The sequence below is a fragment of the Rousettus aegyptiacus genome, unplaced genomic scaffold, assembly GCF_014176215.1.
Source record: "Rousettus aegyptiacus isolate mRouAeg1 unplaced genomic scaffold, mRouAeg1.p scaffold_m13_p_1, whole genome shotgun sequence".
Lineage (NCBI taxonomy): Eukaryota > Metazoa > Chordata > Mammalia > Chiroptera > Pteropodidae > Rousettus > Rousettus aegyptiacus.
In genome coordinates, this window is record NW_023416284.1 from 64,947,872 (window position 1) to 64,967,210 (window position 19,339).

At 36.0% G+C, this 19,339-nt stretch overlaps 2 protein-coding genes and 2 non-coding genes across 8 annotated transcripts in view; 3 read left to right on the forward strand and 1 right to left on the reverse strand.

The window, feature by feature from the left end:
• Positions 1 to 279: 279 nt before the first annotated feature.
• On the forward strand, positions 280 to 8,569 carry RPL5 (ribosomal protein L5). Of its 2 annotated transcripts, none has more exons than XM_016134260.2 (8): positions 280 to 380; positions 1,600 to 1,669; positions 1,757 to 1,872; positions 3,058 to 3,192; positions 4,139 to 4,341; positions 5,404 to 5,581; positions 7,832 to 7,920; positions 8,398 to 8,569. In XM_016134260.2, the coding sequence occupies exons 1-8, from the start codon at positions 378 to 380 to the stop codon at positions 8,495 to 8,497; spliced, it is 894 nt and encodes a 297-aa protein (XP_015989746.1). In that variant the 5' UTR covers positions 280 to 377; the 3' UTR covers positions 8,498 to 8,569. The 2 variants fall into 2 exon arrangements, with proteins under 2 accessions (XP_015989746.1, XP_015989747.1); XM_016134261.2 differs by having other exon boundaries at positions 7,835 to 7,920.
• LOC118606462 lies at positions 5,235 to 5,331 on the forward strand. Its single transcript, XR_004952417.1, has one exon. It is a non-coding gene; the product is annotated as a small nucleolar RNA SNORD21 (small nucleolar RNA).
• LOC118606466 lies at positions 8,012 to 8,144 on the forward strand. Its single transcript, XR_004952422.1, has one exon. It is a non-coding gene; the product is annotated as a small nucleolar RNA SNORA66 (small nucleolar RNA).
• Positions 8,570 to 9,434: 865 nt separating the features above from the next.
• The window catches only part of DIPK1A (divergent protein kinase domain 1A), a 90,793-nt gene continuing 80,888 nt past the window's right edge, over positions 9,435 to 19,339 (reverse strand). For all 4 annotated transcript variants that reach the window (XM_016134257.2, XM_016134256.2, XM_016134259.2 and 1 more), the window contains exons 3-5: positions 16,650 to 16,757; positions 11,573 to 11,749; positions 9,435 to 10,731 (exon numbers count right to left, since the gene is read on the reverse strand). In XM_016134257.2, coding sequence (XP_015989743.1) covers positions 9,919 to 10,731; positions 11,573 to 11,749; positions 16,650 to 16,757 — 1,098 coding nt within the window. In that variant the 3' untranslated portion in view covers positions 9,435 to 9,918. The remainder of the gene's footprint in view (positions 10,732 to 11,572; positions 11,750 to 16,649; positions 16,758 to 19,339) is intronic.

Below are 19,339 nucleotides of genomic sequence, written 5' to 3' on the forward strand. Positions count from 1 at the left end.
AATTCATTCTATTTAATTTTTAAACTCTTTTCCTGCTTACCAAAGTAATATGTGTTTGTTATGAAACAACTTCCTAACATAGGGAAGTGAAAGCCTCCCTGCTACTGCTCACCGTCAATCCCTATGGATTGACGTCATCAGCTAGGAACACCGAAAATTTGTCGCGGCAGGGAGAAATCCAGCAGGATTCCTCCTACCAGCAGGGGGCGGCATGCCGCACGCCAGACGGCCGGCGGATTTCTCTTCCGCACGTCGCTTACGTGATCGCTGGCGCTACATACTGCGCCTGCGCACAAGCTGGGGTCTTTTCCACCCCGGAGCTGTACTTGGCCTGTAGGTCTGTGGCGAGCCGCGGACGCGGGTCTCTGTTCCACAGGATGGTAAGTGGGTATCCCGATCCCAGGGCTACAGATGGACGGGGGTTCTTTTTCCTAACCCTAACGCCAACCTACGGCCGGTCTTGCGTGGCGCAGGGGTCGGATGGCATTAGATTGCAGGCTCTGCCCAGGTCGGGCTGCAGCTCCCAGCGTGGCCTTAATGGCTGCCGCCGGGCGCGCAAACTTGGTGGGAAGGGAATTGACGAAGAAGAGCAGGACCTGGAGCGGCGGGCTGTGGAGGGTATTGAGTTCAGTAGACAAGCCAGGGAGACAGTGCCGGTTCTCCAAGGGAGCCACAGCAGGCGCTCGGGCAGGCGAGGTTGCATCAGTCAATCTCAAAGCTCGGTGGGGGATACCTGATTGGAGACGGGCTGCGACTTCTTGGACCCAGCCCCACCCTTGACTGCTTGGTGGTTTTCCCGGGAGAGCTTTGGGTCCAGCAGGTGTTTTCAGAAGCCTGTGTCGTTGGTTTGAAGAAGTTACTTCTAAGCCAAAACCGTCAGTAGATCTGGGAGGCTGCGGCGTCTGTGAGCCCCGAAAGGAAGCTCCTTTGGCGTAGTATGCGCTTTCTGCCTCTTTACATAGACTGTCTCTGGTACCAGTTTTTAATGATTCTTGGAGCGAGTGTTGCTAAGTTGGTGGGGGACAGCCCTGTATTAATCGGAAGTAATTGCTGAATATAATCTAGCAAGTTCAGTTTAGAGGCATAGTTTAGGCTTTTGAAAATTGTCCGTGGATGGAAAGTGATGGAAAAGAGTTTAGATTCTTGAAATGGGATAGTGTTCAGAACAGACGGGCGTTTGGCAGGACTGACTGCTGTCTGGAGCAGGGCTTTGCAAAAGTTGGCACAAGGATAAGTGTTGATCCGAGAATGAAGAAGTAGAAAAGTTGAGAGTAAGCATTAAAAAAAATAGTGACAGTTTTATATCTGCTGAATATAAGAAATCGGCTTGTGTTTTGTATGTTTGCTTTTTTATTCCATTTTTCCCCCAGTGATTCATCTTTATTTTGTTATATACAAAACTGTCTTTAGAAATGGAAAGTAGAAGAAAAAGTGATTTTTGACTCCAGATGGTTTGAGAAACACTGGACTCTATAAAGTGACAGTTGTCTAGATTCACTTCTGAAGTTCAAATGTTATTTTGTTTCAATTTCAGCTGTCAACAACTATAAGCTAAAACAGTTACCAGAGTTTTAATAACATTCTTTTTTTCTTTTTAAGGGGTTTGTTAAAGTTGTCAAGAATAAGGCCTACTTCAAGAGATACCAAGTGAAATTCAGAAGACGAAGAGGTATGGTCAGGTTTTCGTGTTCATAGTAGTGAAAAAGTCTGCTTACAGTGGTGTAGACTTTCTTAAACTTTTTTTTTTTTCTTTCAGAGGGTAAAACTGATTACTATGCCCGAAAACGTTTGGTAATCCAGGATAAAAATAAGTACAACACACCCAAATACAGGATGATAGTTCGTGTAACCAATAGAGATATCATTTGTCAGGTAAGTTGCATTCTAGACTCGAGCAGCGATGGTAAACCTATCTCCCCATAATTTACTGTGCTAGAGAAATTGTACTTGGAAAACAAAAACACATGTATAGGTTAAAAGGGCCGAGTGTAGTGCCTGGGACTCCAAAAATATTAAGTGAGTAGTTCTTTTCCTTTTTGTAGGTCTTAAATTGGAGCCTGGAAATTAATGCTTAAAAACATATTCTGACTGAAGGTCAGCCATGTTTATCAATCCTGGCCCAGTTTAATCCCATTTATTTTCTAATTGGGAGAGCAAAGAGGGTTAGAGCAATTTATGGTTCTGCCTTATTTTACAGGGGCGGGTGGTGTGGAGGATAATTTAGAGAGCAAGTAGAAGGTTTTTGCTCACACAGATTCCAGTAGAACAATAGAATATGCTGTGGACTAAGGACTGCCTTTTGCTGTATAGTCTTACATACCACATATTCATTACTCTGAAGAAGGGGATAGTTGTAAAGGTTAAATTAGGCTTTTAAGATTGTTCTTATTCCTGTTTTTTGTTTGAAGTAAGTTCTAATTGTTATATATGAAAGTGTCTCTTAAATTGCTCCAAGAAAGTGGCAGTTTGCTCCTAGAAGACAATTTTATGGGCTTTTAACAACTAGGGAAAATTTTTATACTTGAGATTTGCTGGGCCTTTGCAGGAGGCAGACCTCTTTTCTGGGCAAAAGAATTTGTTGGTTTTGTAGGCAAAGTCTTCCTCCGTGCCTGAGTTCACATAACTAAACACTGAGTGTCCAAAAACATTATTGGACTTAAATATGCTTAATTCAAAAGATGTTTGAAATAATTGGGGATTCCTTTGACTTTTCAAAGTGCCTCTTTAATTCATCAGCTAATCTGCTAAGTCTTCTATGTTTAGAAGGAAGTATAATTTATCCCAAAGGCATTTTAGTATTCAGTGTCTATATGATAATTTTAGTCTTACATACTGTGACATTAGTCAAACGTATTTACAGAGTCATAAATCTACCTGCTATAATTGACCAAGCCATATGTAGTTGGATGTGAGTAGGTTTAACAAAGGCAACTTTTAAGTGATGTGGGTCTATGTCTGGCGTTATTTTTGTTGTTGTTGTTTTTCCTTCAAGTCCTTGGAACAAGAAGGTACTTAAACAGCGAAAGCAGATTACTAGCCTTTTTTTTTCTCTTACAGATCGCTTATGCCCGTATAGAAGGAGATATGATAGTTTGTGCAGCTTATGCTCATGAACTTCCAAAGTATGGTGTGAAGGTTGGCCTGACAAATTATGCTGCAGCATATTGTACTGGCCTGTTGCTGGCCCGCAGGGTATGTACAGGACTATTTTAACTGATGTTTTTTGGAATTAGATCATTGTTTGAAATTTTCTGCAAGATAAATGTTCACACATGGATAAAATACCCTCACCTTTGAGGTCAATAGAGTGCTTGTTGCCTTGTGGCTTATAAGGACATCATTGGGAAAGATGATTTTATAAAAAGAAGGTTTGATTGAAACACCATACATTTTCTGACAAATTTGGGGGAAGCAGTTGTTTTCCTGTTTTTCTGCCCTGTTTGTTAGATGTATTTAGACTGGTAGAATTTTCTGCGTTGGCAGTTATCTTTAATCTGTGCTATTGATACAGTAACTAGTAGACACGTGGTTTTTGAGCACTTGAAATGTATCTAGTACTACTGATTAACTGAATTTTTAATTTACATTTTAATAGCCACTTGTGGCTAGTTAGTGGGTGCCTTGTTGGGCAGATCTACTTGAGTAGATCTGATTAGAAGCATACACAAATGTGCAGACTGTGCTCCAGATCCTGAGAATCTAGTTTAGTAGGATGTCCAAGTGATTTATGTGTATGTTAAATTTTGAGAAGCAATTTCTTAAACTTTTGGGGATGGGGCAGGTATTATGGAAGATTCATTTTTGTTTTAATCATCTCTGCCTCTGGGTGGCAGTATTTCCCATCATGCAGAAAAGATGAAAATGATTTTGCCTTGTTTTTGTTTCCTGAGTTACTGACATTGTTTTGCAGTGAGATTGTTAAGCATGCATCATTGTTGGGGACCCACATCTTCATTGGTTATAAATATGTTTGGGTGTGGGGAACATTGTCATTAACTATGAGAGCAGATTGGTGCAGAGTAGGATAAAGGGAGAAATGAATTGGAAGGAAATTTTTTCTCAGGTCATTAAAGTTGTGACTTGAGATGTTGTTTGAATATATTCAGATAGGTATTTAGATTGGTGTCTTTGTTAATAGCTTCTCAATAGGTTTGGCATGGACAAGATCTATGAAGGCCAAGTGGAGGTGACCGGAGATGAATACAATGTGGAAAGCATTGATGGTCAACCTGGTGCCTTTACCTGCTATTTGGATGCAGGGCTTGCAAGAACTACTACTGGAAATAAAGTTTTTGGGGCCCTGAAGGGAGCTGTGGATGGAGGCTTGTCTATTCCTCACAGGTAATATAGTATTCAAGGCCTCATTGCCTGGACTCCATACTTCACTGTTTCTAACTCAGACTTGGAGATTACTGAATCAGTTAAAGTAATAGTAGCTGTCATTGAGTGCCTGGTGTATTGTATACTAGGTGCTTGCAAAAGGAACCTGGTGGGGCTGGAAGGAACTGGTAACATTTTTATAAGAGACGGGTTGAGAGGTAAAAATGGTTTATCCAAGATTTTGGAACCAAGAAGTAGAAGAGCCGGGGTTGAAACCACTACCTTTTGTTTGTGACTTAATTTTTGGTTAGAAACAAGAGCTTGATTTCATCACAACCCCCCTTCCCCTTCCAATGCATTTTTTTTTTTTCCTATTCAGAAAGAAAATTACTGAGTTATGTAAAAATGTCTCAAGGAAAAAAGATTCATGAAAAAGGCTTATGATGGATTTCTAAACAACTGGATATAAGATTGTAGGCCATTCTTAGAAGCTAATTAAGTTGTTTTAATTGGGATGTTCCTTCGGATTAATGATGTCTGTTGAGTAGACACATCTTTAAATGATTTATTAGCTTTTTAGGAATGTTTTAATGGTTGGTGATTTAACATCCAAAAGAGTTGTGTGTATATATACGAAATGTAACCTAACTAGAACTTAATCTTATAATGTTGGGGAGGAGGGGTTGTGGATCTGCAGTTCTGTTTCAAGACAGCTATGTGTTCTTGAGTGACTCACTTAATTCCCATTTACCCTGAAGCACCAATGTGAAATTCTAGGATGAGTGGGGGGCAGTTTTAAAACTTTCCTATGATGATAAGGACTAACTTTATAGTGGTGAAAAGGCTTGGTTTATTTAATGGTTTTTAAAGGTGTCTGTGGCATGATTTTCCATCCTGGAATTCAGAAATTAGCTGCTGAATGATGATATCCCACTAACTGAGCAGTCAACAGTTGGTCCTTTGGTTGCACATGATGCAATTTAATTGTTTCAAGACGGGACTGAAGGCAGCTACAGAAATGAATTCCTACTAGTGAACTGATGTAAATCAGTGTATACTAAAATATGAAAAACTTTCTTTTAGTACCAAACGATTCCCTGGTTATGATTCAGAAAGCAAGGAATTCAATGCAGAAGTACATCGGAAGCACATCATGGGTCAGAACGTTGCAGATTACATGCGCTACCTAATGGAAGAAGATGAAGATGCTTATAAGAAACAATTCTCTCAATACATAAAGAACAACGTAACTCCAGACATGGTAAAATTTTTACCTAAAAATTCCTGTGGTTAATTATAGAACTAGGTTTACTATTTGTTTTTAGTGGGTACATTATATGGCTTCATTTCACGTTAACAGTTAATAGTTGAACATGGGCATGTTCACAGGTATAGACAGACTCAAATAAGCTGTCCTTGGCCTAAAATGAAATGACATGAAATTAGGATGTTGGATCTAGGGCAGGTTATAAACTAGGATAAGGAAGGTAGTATGAGGCTCGTCAACATGCTTTTTGGAATCTTTAGAAGACAAAGGATGGCAGGTTTCAGGCATCCAAATTTAAAGCCTTCGGTAGCTTTTATGTATTTGGCTGTTCTATATAGATTTCATTTCTGTGGTCATAGTTAATCTGTGTCTCTTATGAGGTTCTAGTTACTACACTTCACTCATTTTGAGGCCATGAGGAAGAAAGGTTCTTTCATAGCAAGTACGTGCTATGTTTTGGACTTTTCGAATGTCTTAAGCATGCAAACAGAAAGGGATATCTACAGATCTATTACTAGTCCTGCATGATGCTGAAGAAGTGAACCATGTTTGCTAAAGTGAGTTTAATGTTGGAGAATTTATCACCCTTAAAGTTGAGTCTCCAGGGCTATCTATCAACACACTGGAGTGACTGAACGTGATAATACCAGTTTTGAAATTGTAGTGAAAGCATAGAACACAGATCACACTGTTATAAAACTACTACAAATACAGAATTATATACAAATGAATGGATTACATATTAAGTGTTACATACTGAGTAATTGTTAGATTTTTTTCTGTTAGTGCAGTTAGATTTAGGCACTGCTTTGGTTATGAAAATTATTTTTAAAATAGCGTTTAAATTGGGAAAAGACTACCTTGTTATTTGTATGCTCAGTATAAAGGCTAGGGCTGATTGAGTTTTGAGCTAGGAAAAGTAGTTTTATATTAGTAATGTAGATAGGTGCATGTTTTTGAAGTCATCGAATGGATTTGTTAAGTACAGGGGAGAGCTGTAATCAAGTGCCAAGAGAGGTAGAGAAATTAACTTTCAAACGCAATTTAGGTAGTTGAGGTCTTGTGCAGTGAAAAATTTCCCATTATTTTTCCTTTGCTAATTAAGCTTTACACAAATGCATGTAGTAATTGAATTTTCTCCACTTTGAATAATTTTAGAGACCTGGATTACCTTATTCATTTTAGGGGCCTGTAATTTTTACTAGATTTTGGTAATGAACACTCAGGCATTTTACAGTTGCTCTTCATGACTTGATCTTGCATAGCTGACCCTTGGATAATGTTGGCAGGGGCGGGGGGAGGAGTAAAGGGTGCCAACCCACGCCATCCCTCAAGCAGTCAAAAATCCACTCCTCCCAAACTAACTATAATCGTCCCTCAATATGTGCAGGGATAAGGAGACCTGCTATATATTTATTGGACAAAATCAGTGTATAAATGAATCTATGCAGTTCAAATTCATGTTTTTCAAGGTTAGACTCTATTCTTAGTTGGTAATTGAAACAATTCAGAGTTGCAACATTGTTTTTTGATGAGTTTTAGAACAAAATTCTCACCAAGATGTCCAACTGGATAAGCTTTCAGGGTATGCTAGAGAAATTCGTACCTCTTTTTGGTTCCACAGAGGCTTAATGTTGCCAAGATACTAGTAACTCGTGGTGGTGTAATAATAGTAGTAGTAGTACAAGATATGAGGTCCCTGCTTCTGCAGTACTGAGATAGCCTTGAAAAACCTTTCAGATACCAATGGCAAATTTAAATCTGGGGAATGTGGGGAAGACAGAAATTAATTTGGCAATCACTTGGCCCCTTAAACACTTGTCATCTTAACATCTTAAAGCTTTGTTCTGTGTGTATCCTTACTTGAATTAATTTAGGTTAGACAGTATTTTAAATGACTATAAAATGTGTTTCTACAGAAATCAGTCTGCTTCAAACTTGAGTGACTTAAATATAGCCAAAATCCTCAGAAATGCATGAAAAAGTTTTTTGAGGAAGATCGAGTTTTGTGAATAGTGTCAACTCATGTTGCCTATGGTAAAAATTGGGAATTTCTTAGGAAAATCAATTTAGAAATATATATTTAGAAGTTTAAGCAGATACCACCACTGACCCAGTTTAGTACCTTTTGAGAATTTGGCTAAGAAGGACAAAATAGGCTTAAATAGTAGATTATAGTATGCTGTATTATTGTTTAGGGCATATGAAATGAAACCAAGTACTGTTTGCTTTGCTTTGTTTCAGATGGAGGAGATGTATAAGAAAGCTCATGCTGCTATACGAGAGAATCCAGTCTATGAGAAGAAGCCTAAGAAAGAAGTTAAAAAGAAGAGGTATACATCTTATTGTTGTCTTTTCAAGGGAAAGAGGTTGGGAGGGAGGGGTTCCCTGCCTTGTTTCATCTCACTCAAACTGGGTAAAGTTGGGCAAACTCGATCACTAACTCTGCATGATGTTGCAGAAGTGAGGGGAACCAGGTTTGCTAAAGTAATTGTGGTGGTAGAATTGTATTAGCCTCAGAAGCTACTGAGGTGGCCCATTCTATCCTAGTACAATTTCTGCTAATACTTAATGATTCTAAGCATTGTATTAACATGTTTGATTTGGGGCCCCATATGGTAATGAACAGTATTACAAAAAGTTGGGGTTTAGAAAAGTTAGCTTAAAATTTTAAATACATGTATTGGAATTTGGATTGCTTGACCTCCATCTTGTTACAAAAGTCTGTCTTTTCCAATTGAAGTTAAATGTTCTCTATCTTCCTCAGCTGCAGTTTTTAAAAATAACAGTCCTGTCTCTTTGTTTTATAGGTGGAACCGTCCCAAAATGTCTCTTGCCCAGAAGAAAGATCGGGTAGCTCAGAAGAAGGCAAGCTTCCTCAGAGCTCAGGAACGGGCTGCTGAGAGCTAATAAACCAAACTGTAATTTTCTACTAAGAGTTTTCATATAAAGAAAGTAATAAAATTATTGAGCATGCACCTATTTCTGTGTTAAGACCTTGTTAATCTGTAGGAAATACCTTGAAATTGACAGTACTTTTCTTTAAGAAACAAGTATAGCTTTTCCCAGAAAAAGTTGTCATACATATTGACTAATTGGGCTGTTCTCCCTGACAAGAGTTATCCTTCAAATTGTATGATGTGCTCTCCCAAAAAGTTTGGCAAGCAACAGACCAACCTTCCACTAGGAAATGTTTCATTTCTTTTAACCAGATGTTCGGTGGGAAAAAAAGATACCTTCAAAGTATACAATTTTAGAGAAAAAATCTGGCACTAATCCATGACTTTAATTTTTGAGAGAAAGCTGTCTAAGAGGTGTATCATATTAATGGAGATGTTGAGAGGTACATGCCAGATCTGAATAAATATAAAAGAATTGCAAATAAATAACTCATGTCAAGTCTACATGAGAAAATATTAGATAAATTTATGTGCCTCTTAAAAAATAGCCCTTTGGCCAACAAAATATAGTTTGAAAATGGAAAATTATTACTAAAAAAGTCTTAGGGTATCAGAATCCTGCTCTCAATGTCCTACTTGCCCATAACACAGATTCAATATCTGGATCTGGATTGGGTGGATGGTCTTAAGATGTTACTTTTGAAGGACTCGGATGGTTAAATAAGATGGATAGACCATATGAATCTAAGATGATAAAAGTTCATCCATTTTCAGCCTCTAAAATTGGCAATTACATGTTGCCAAATAAAACACTTCCTGAGGGATTCTTGGATTTTTAAAAGGCTTGGTAAGAGCCAATCAAAACATTGAGGCCACATTACATTTAATGTCATTTTAAATGAGTTAAAGTGTTTTAAGCTTATAACACAACAAACCATACTATTAACATCTGTTTATAAAGGAGTAATTTTAATTTACCTGCTTTGCAGTCTTAATTTCTGTTAATGTGCAAACTTTACCATGCTAACACATTAGTAAATTTATGTATAAATTTTCTTTTAAACAGCAGCTTCAATGCAAACACAATGTGTCCAGCAATGGTATTTTGGCTAACAAATCTACAGAATACTTTCACTGTTGATGTTTATGGAATGAGGCTTTTCACAGCATTATTTTAAGTCAGTCAAAATAGTTAACACAGTGAATCTACTGGGAAATGTACCAGGGTTTCCAAAAAAGCAGGAAGGAAATCTTTTTGAATGTTGATCCTATACCTCCTGCCATTACTTCAGCATTCAACATGTATTTTATGATGGCTTCTTGGGACCAGGGGAAAGGAGTTTTGTGTAACTGTCAGGGATCCGAATCAGAAGCCAAAATTTTTCTTTTTAAGTGGCAGGTTTTCTACCATTGTCACAATGTCCAAATGAACTAAGAGTCATTTGTGTAGGAAATTTTCTTCCACAGTAATGTTTTTAGATTATTTAGTATCAAAGAATGTTCCATTTCCATTTGATTCGCTGTGACTTTGAGAGCAATACAAGAATAAAGTTGCTTTTCTAATTCTTCACGAATTTCACTTGGAGCACCGCGAAGTAGGTAGTCTTTGAGTAACTGACAGGCTTTTGCCAAATTTGGTTGTATCACTTCTGAAGTACACTTCATTGTACTCTGGTCACAGCTAGTTCGACAATCTGTGCCATAGACACAGTCCAGATCAGTCTCACAGTGACGATCCTTTATAAGTTCTTTCAGGTTTGTCTCTGGCACAATTTTTCTCATGTCCACCATTTTCAAATCATATTTATCGTTATATCCTAGGTTTTTGGCACTAGTATCGCACATGAGGAAGTTTCCATAGGGTCCGTGGAAAACATCTTCCACAAATTCTAGGAGTCCTATGGCTATTTTAGCCTTTCTGGGCCATGATGGTGTGAACAACTGATCCATGCTTCTTCTGAACCCAGATGGAATAAAAAGTTCAATGACCCATGGAAGGCTTATTCCATAAAGAGAGGTATATTCAACACTTTCCATTACATAGAGATCACCACAGAATCCCATTAATTTGGGAGTATGTTCTTTGTCTTGAAGTATCACCATAAGAAGAAACTCATTTAATTGAAGAAGTGCCCATGCTGACTTTGCTTCTCCCAAGGAAACCTGGCCATCTTTGTCTCCATCAGCCACTGTCAAGATGAGATTAACCAGTTCAGAGAGGTTTCCTTGATCACCCAATTTTGCCTGTAAAGATAAGAATTTAGCTAATTATACAGAAAGAATGAAAATACGTCATGTTAACATACTAATAACTTCCTTTAGTACCATGCTAATAATTTTGCCACTGAATATTTATGATGCTAAATGAGTCAAAACTGTTTTATGTAATTGCAGTAAAACTCACTTGGCAAGTATATCTCTTAAGAAATGGCCACCCTAAGTCCTGTAACCCCCTTACACTAGATAAAATACAGTTAACCAAGATGCTAATTATTCTTCGTCTTATACATTTACTTGCAAAGTTGCAGTATAATGTGCTCATATCCAAAGTTATAAGAAGGGTCAACTAGAAATTATTTTCTATTTTATAGTTATCACATTAACAATTATTTTGTTGAAGTTGTATTGTTCCAATGATGAAAGTTAAAAAATGTTTCCCTGTGAAGCTTCTGTGGAAGAAAATAGTCTGAAAATATAAACTGTCCAAAGAAAGATGAGTGAAAGAGCAATAAAAATGAAAAAAAGATTATTTCCAAAAGGTGATTATTTTCATCTTTTAATATCTCTTTAATTTTTAAATATTTCTTTAAGAATAATTTGCAAGCAGGATGTACTAATTTTATTTCATCTTTTAAAAAAATGTCTCAGTTATGTCAAACTATAGAATGCAATCCCCTCTCATAACTGGACATTTTTAGCTATTAAAGTAGATATCTCTACACAGTTTTCTTTGAATTATTGCCTCAAGATGGAGTCCCTGATACAGGTCAAAGAATAGCCACATTTTTGTGGTTTAGGATGAGGTCCTGCCAATTCTTCCAGAAGAGTGCCGCTTCACACTAGTAATGTGAATGGGAATACTTACTTTAAAGAGACTGTAGACCATTTCCTTGAATTTCTGTACAGTAGTTCCCCTAGTCGGTTTATCAAATAGCACTATTTCTTTTCTTGGTTCCAATTCTGTTCCAAAATCAAGATGAAGTGCTTGTTCCATTTGACATTTCACAACCCCTGGTAGATTATCCCAAATCCCTAAATACATCTGTGAAAAAGAATGGCAAGTTATGCTTCAAGCTGAGTAGACAATTCTACCACTTTATTTTTAGTGTCCTCCTCTAAAAGAACACAAGCAACAACACATTTGAGATTGACTGACTGATATGCAACTTTGAAGTAATACTCCAAAGCGTTTTTCCTTTTTAAGTTATAAAAGTAATATATTACTAAATATTTTTGACCATGATCGTCAATTTTATTTTGTACATTGGTGTGGTAATATATCAAAAACATAAAATTTACCATCTGAACCATTCAGTGGTACTGCATTGATGAAATTGTGCTACCATCACCACTGTCCTTTAGAAGTCTTTTCATCCTGTAAAACTGACACTCTATACTCATCAAACAATAACTATTACCCCTTCCCCCCTCAGCCCCTGGCACAACCATTCTATTTTGTCTTTATGATCTTGACTACTCACTCTAAATAACTCATAAATGGAATCATACAGAATTTGTCTCTCTGTGACTGGCTTATTTCATTTAGCATTATGTCCTCAAGGTTCATCCATATTGTGGCATATGTCAGAATTTCCTTCCTTTTTAAAGTTGACTAGTTTTCCATTATAGATATAATACCACATTTTGCATTCCCATTCATCAGCCAATGGACACTTGGGTTGCTTCCATGTTTTGGCTATTGTGAATAATGTTGACATGGACATGGGTGTTAAAATATCTCTTTTGAGACCCTGCTTTCAATTCTTTTAGGTATATACCCAGGAGTGTTTTTGTTTTTGTTTTTGTTTTTGTTTTGAGGAGCTGCCATGCTGTTTTTTGTAGCAGCTGTACCATTTTATATTCCCACCAATAGTGCACAACAGTTCCTATTTTTCTACATCTTCACCACACTTATTTTGTTTTGTTGTTTTCTGGTTTTTTAAAATAATAGCCATCCTAATGGGTATGAGGTGGCATCTCACTGTGGTTTTAATTTGCACTTCCCTGATGATCAGTGATGCTAAACATCTTTTCGTATACTTATTGACCATTTGTACATCTTTTTGGAGAACTGTCTATCCGTGTCTTTTGCCCATTTTTGAACCCAGTTTTTTGTTGTTGTTGTTGTTGCTGCATTTTAGTTCTCTATACATTCTGGTTATTAATCCCTTACCGTATATATGATTTGCAAATATTCTCTCCCATTCTTTGGTTTGAGATTTTATTCTATTGATATTGTCCTTTGATACATAAAATTTATTAATTTTCATGAAGTCCAATTTCTCTATTTTTTCTTTTGTTGACTGTGCCTTTGAAACCATATTCAAGAAATAATTGCGAATCCAATATCATGAATGAAGATTTTACCCTATGTTTTCATCTAAGAGTTCTATAGTTTTAGCCCTTGCATTTAGATCTTTGATCCATTTTGACTTAAATTTTGCATATGGTGTTAGGTAAGAGTCCAACTTCATTCTTTTGCATATGGATATCCAGTTTTTCCAGCACCATTTGTTGAAAAGGCAATCCTTTCCTATTAAATGGTCTTAACATCCTTATTAAAAATCATTTGACCACATATGTGAGGGCTTATTTCTGAGCTATTTTATTTCATTGGTTTAGTCCAGTACCACACTGTTTTGATTACTGTAGCTTTATAGTATAACTAGAAATCAGGAAGTGCAAATCCTCCAGCTTTGTGGTTCTTTTTCCAACATTGTTTTGGCTATTCAGGGTCCACTGAGATTCCATATAAATTTTAGGATGAGTTTTTCTATTTCTGCAAAAATTGTCATTGGGATTTTGACAGGGATCTCACTGCATCTGTAGATCACATCTTAATGATATTAAGTATACCAATCCATGAACATAGGACATGTTCCATTTGTTTATGCCTTTAATTTCTTTCAGCAATGTTTTGAAGTTTTCATTATACAAGTCTCCCTGGTTAAGTTAATTCCTAAATATTCTTTTTGTTGCTTTTGTACATGTAATGATTTTCTTAATGTCCCTTTTGGATAGTTCATTGTTAGTGTATAGAGATATAATTAATTTTTGTGTGTTAACTTTGTTTCCTACTACTTTGCTAAATTTGCCTGTTAGCTCTATTTTGTGTGTAAAATCTTTTGGTTTTTCTATATTAGATCATATTGTCTGTCGACAGGAGATAATTTTACTAATTCCTTTCCAATTTGGATGCATTTAATTTTTTCCTTGTCTAACTGATCTGGCTAGAACTTTGTTGAATAGAAGTGGCAAAACTGGGCATCCTTGCTTTGTTCCTTATCTTAGAGGAAAAACTTTCCATGTTTCACCATGTTAGCTGTGGGTTTTTCATATATGGGTTTTGTTATGCTGAGGTAGTAGCTTTCTATTCCTAGTTTGTTGAGTGCTTTTATCATGAAAGTGTACTGAATTTTGTTAAATACTTGCTCTACATCAATTGAGAAGATCCCTTTTCCTCTCATCTGTTATTGTGGTGTATACTGATCAATTTTCTTATGTTGAACCATCCTTGCATTCCAGTAATAAATCTCATTTGGTCGTGATCTATGATCCTTTTAATATGCTACTGATTTTGGTTTGTTAGTATTTTGTTGAGGACTTTTGCATAAATGTTCATAAGGGATATTGTTTTGTAGTTTTCTTGTAGTGTCTTTATCTGGTATTGGTATTAGGGTAATGTCGGCCTTATAGTATAAGTCAGGAAATATTTTCTCCTCTTCAATTTTTTGAAAAAGGCTGAAATGAATTGGTGTTCTTTAAATGTTTGCTAGAATTCACCAGTGAAGGTCCAGGGGCTTTTCTTGTTGGGAGACTTTCGATTACTGATTCACTCTCCTTACTAGTTATATATAGATCTATTCAGATTTTCTATATCTTGGAAGGTTTTGTATTTATAGAAATTTGGCTGTTTCATCTAGATTATGCAATTTTTTGGTGTACAATTTGTCATTGTACTCATATAAACCTTTTTATTGTTGTAGAATTGGTACTAATGTCTCCACTTTATTTCTGATTTTAGTAATTTAAGTTCATCTAGCTAAAGGTTGGTAAATTTTGTTGATATTTTCAAAGAACCAATTTTTGGTTTCGTTGATTTTCTCTTTTGTTTTCGTAGTCTTTCCTTTATCTCTGTTGTAATTTGTATTATTTCCTTCCTTCTGCTGGCTTTGAGTTTAGTTTGTTCTTTTCTAGTTCCTTAAATTGTAAAGTTAGGCTGTTTATCTGAGGCCTCTCTTATTTCTTAATGTAAGCATTTATACCTATACATATAATTTTTAAAATTTCAAATTACACAGAAAGATGAAAGGCAAAGTTCATCTATATCCATTTCCCTAATCCCAAACTCCAAATTTAGTCATTATTAACTATCTAGCTATTTATCAAACTAATATTATATGGTGTTTATTATGTGCTCTGGTCTACTAATTTATTTTATTCTTTTACTCTTCATATCAATCCTATGAAGTAGATACTATTATCTTCATTTTACTGATGGGAAACCGAAGTAGAGAGAAGTGAAAGTAACACTATAGTGTTACTTAGTATGCTAAAGGTAACACAATAGTGGCAAAGCCAGCAATTGAGCCCAGGCAGTCTACGCCATGCTTATATATAAAAAACAAATAAGATTATTATATTAATCCAAACAAAGAAGATTATATCACTCACCTGCTTCAAATCCTCTAATTTAATTAGTATAAAATCCAAAGTCCTTTCCATTACCTGTTAGGCTTCCTATGAGCTGGCCTGGCCTACTTCTCCAATCTGACCTTGTCCCACTTACTCCCTGAGTATATCCCAGCTACACTGGTCTTCCTTGGGTTCCTTACACCTATCAATCCTATCACTGTTTCATGACATGCTTCATCTGCTGTTGATTCTCAAAGATCTTCATAGACCCAGCTCCTTCACGTCATTCAAGTCGTGGCTCAGATGTCAACCTTAGATAGGCCTTCCCTAACCACTCTCTCTCTAACTCATTACCCCATTTTATTTTCTTCACAGCCTTTAGCACTGTCTGAACATGGTCTTACTTATTAATTTATTGACCTATTATCTGTCTTCTTTCACATGAAACATAAGGCACAAGAGACCAGAGACTTTTATCTGTCTTGCGCCTCATGGTCTCTCCCAATGTCCTAAACAGTACCTGGCATGTACTAGATATTCAAATGTTGGACTTTGTTTCAGAAATTCTCTTAAATATGGTTAGTATCCAACTTAGAATTTATTTTAAATTTCTATAATTGTAAGAGTAATGTATATTTATACTGGAAATTGAGAAATAATACAAAGAAAAGAGATAAAAATCATGCAATATTCCACTGTCCAAGGATAGCCAATGCTGATGTTTGTTACATTTTCTTCTAGCCCGATAGTATTCCATTGTTTTAATTTATATTTCTTTGATATAAAGGAGGTAGAACATTTTTTCCATTATGTTTATCAGCTATTTACAGTTCTTGTGATTTGGCTCATCCTGCCCTTCGCCCATGCTGCAGTTTAATTCTTCATGCAGGTATGAGCTCAAATGTTATATTAAAAAGGCCTTCCCTGATCACCTCCTCTAAAGCACATCTCTACCATGCCCATCCCCTGAGTTCTCCACCAATTTGCCCTGTATATATCCTGTATAAAACAGACCACATTCTGTAATTACCTTGCTTATATATCTATCTATTAACTGTTTATATTCCCCACTCCTCTGGGATAATGTAAGAACCATAGGGAAGTAATTTTTTTTATCTTAATCACCATTGGATTCCTAGTAGCTAAAATATTGTCTGGAATATACTGGGAATAGGGAATGAAAGCATACAAAATTAAAATATATAAAATGTCTTAAAGCTCTGGTTCAATAATTATAATAATGCTTTAATTTAAAGTAAAATTGGAGTGCACCATCAACCTGGAATGTTTATTCATAATGTCCATACCTGATTGTTTGGCTTGGTAGATAAGCATTTTCCAAAGTAAAGAGTTTCTGTAACACAAAGGCTATTACATGCAGGCCCATCAATAACTCCAGTCTTGTACTTGTCACACTAAAAGCCAGGAAATATAAAAGTAGTTAACAGAAAAATGTTCACAAGCAGAAACGTAATAAAGACACCATAAAGAGATACCTACCTCTTTCAGAAAAGGTGCTATGATGAAAATAACTTACACTTTGGATTTGGACAAACTTAGATTTGAATCCAAGCTCGGTTCCTTAACTACCTATGTGATGAGATATCTTGTTGTGACTATAGTGTGCACAGAATTTTGAAACTATTTTTCCCACTTACCATGGTCTGAGGTGGCATGGTACCTATTCTCACCAAGAATAAAGACACTGTATTTTTTAAAATGGCTCTGGTTCTAAAATAAATTTAAAAATAAAGTTTAAATTACCAAAATGTTTTTAAATAAAAAACAAACATACCTCTGTCATCTTACCATCTTTGAGATCACCCAAAAACAAAAAAGAAAATTAAATCCTATCTTTGATAAAATAAGGTACCAACGTAACCCTAAGGCACAATAAACGAGTATGGCCTGCCAAATTCAGTGAAAATTACACCAGATTCCAAACATATGCTGAGATTAAATACCGCTGTGACCTCAATTCTCAAACAAAGTTAGCAGAACACTGAATAGGTGGTACGCCTGAAGAGAAGTACCATCACTCTATTTTGCAACGAAGACTTATGGGGGACAACAAGCTGTGGAAACTTCCAAGACTCTGTTTGGCATCATGATTAGCAGGGCCAGGCAGTTCTGAATGATAAAATCCTTAAAAATGTTATCTATATTGGAGGCAGTCTGTTAATGAAATGGGGGCTGAAAGAGACTATATTGTGAGCATCTTTAGTTGTTAGGGAGATGCTCAGGCAAAACCAACTGTGTGAGTGTCTCTCTGTCTCATCTTTTTTTCTCTATTTTGCACACACAACACACAGATACACATACTCTGGGCACAGCAGCTCCGCTATAAGCTCAGTTCGCTGACCCAGTTGTTTCCTACAAATACTCATGAATAATTTTTAAAAAAACAAACAAACAAGCATAAGATCTGTACAACAAATCTATAAGGAAAAGGAGGAAAGAAACAGAAAAAGCAAATGTTAGATAAATTTTCCAGAAAAATGTTACCATGAAGCAGGCCAAACATATTGCTATGAATTCAAAGGTCTTAATTAAATGGTTTAAAACAAGACCTCAAAGCAGAGGGCATGATGACATGAAACAGAAGAAAATATAAAATAAGCTAGCAGAACTCAGAAAGAAAAGAAAAAATCCTAGAAATTAAAGGTACATTATAAATGGGGGAAATGGGTCAGACAAAGATAAGACAGACTTATAAAGGGTAAGGTCAGAAAAGTGAGCAAAGTGAAACAGAATTTTAAAAAGAACTAAAAAGAATTTGAGATATAATTATAAATATAGGAGTTAAAAGGCATTCAGTATGTCCACATGAGGGAGAATGAAACAAGTAGCAAAGAAAAAATATTCAAGACAACTTTATATAAGTGAAAGAACACTTTAATCTACAGACTGAAAGACATAAGAAATGTCCCAAAGAAATCTGACATCGAATGACCTCTGGGATATATCCCATTGAATTTTACTGGACTTCAAAAAAAATAAATAATCTTTTTAGCATCCAGGCAAGAAGATAAGATACTATTAAAGGGAAAGAAATCAAATTGGCCTCAGATTTCTCTGAAGCCACAGTGAATGGTAGATAATAGTTGTGTAATGCCAGCAAAGTGTCTGAGAAAGGATGTTTAACTTGCCTGTCTCCCAATTTGCACATTTGTGAAAAAGAATGTGAACAGTACTTGATATATAGCGTTGTGAGGTAGATGGTATAATGAGTATAGAGAATCTGTGATTTAATAAGTGCTCAATAATAGCAGTTATTATTTTCCATAGCCAAACTTTCAAGTAAAAGGCATCAAATGATTTTGAATGTAAAAGAATCAGAAAATATAATACCCACTTACCATGAACTATTAGAGAATAAATTTCAGGCAACCAACAGAGAAACTAAAGATGGAAGCCATGTGAAAGGTAGGACTGGGATAAAAACGACCCTGGGAACCTATTTCATAATAATCATTAATTTGCTATCTGGTGGTTACTAGATGCTAACTATCTGTCAGGCACTGTTCTAGCGCTATACTTTTATAATCATGACAACAACTCTGTTATATCCATGGAACCTATTGTTATATCCATTGTAATAATAAGAAAACAAATATCTGTTGAGTAACTTGCTCGAGGTCACACAGTTATAACCTGATAACAAGATTCCAACCTAGGCAGTCTGGTTCCAGAGTTCATTCTCCTAAGCATTACTGTATATTGTTTAGAATATTATTAACTATACTAGTAAAATTAATAAAATTAACAAAAACCAAGAAGGGGAAATGTAAGAAGATGGGAGGTGGTATAAAGTTGTTGATTTCCTTATCTTTAACATCCAAGATCAAAATATAACATTTACATCTAATTAACCAAATAAGAGAGACAAAAGTATATTCATCTCAGTAGAGATGATCATGCACAAATAATGATGCGATAAATATCTTAGTGGCTAAAAATAAATAGAGATGATCACTTGAAGAACTCATAATAATGA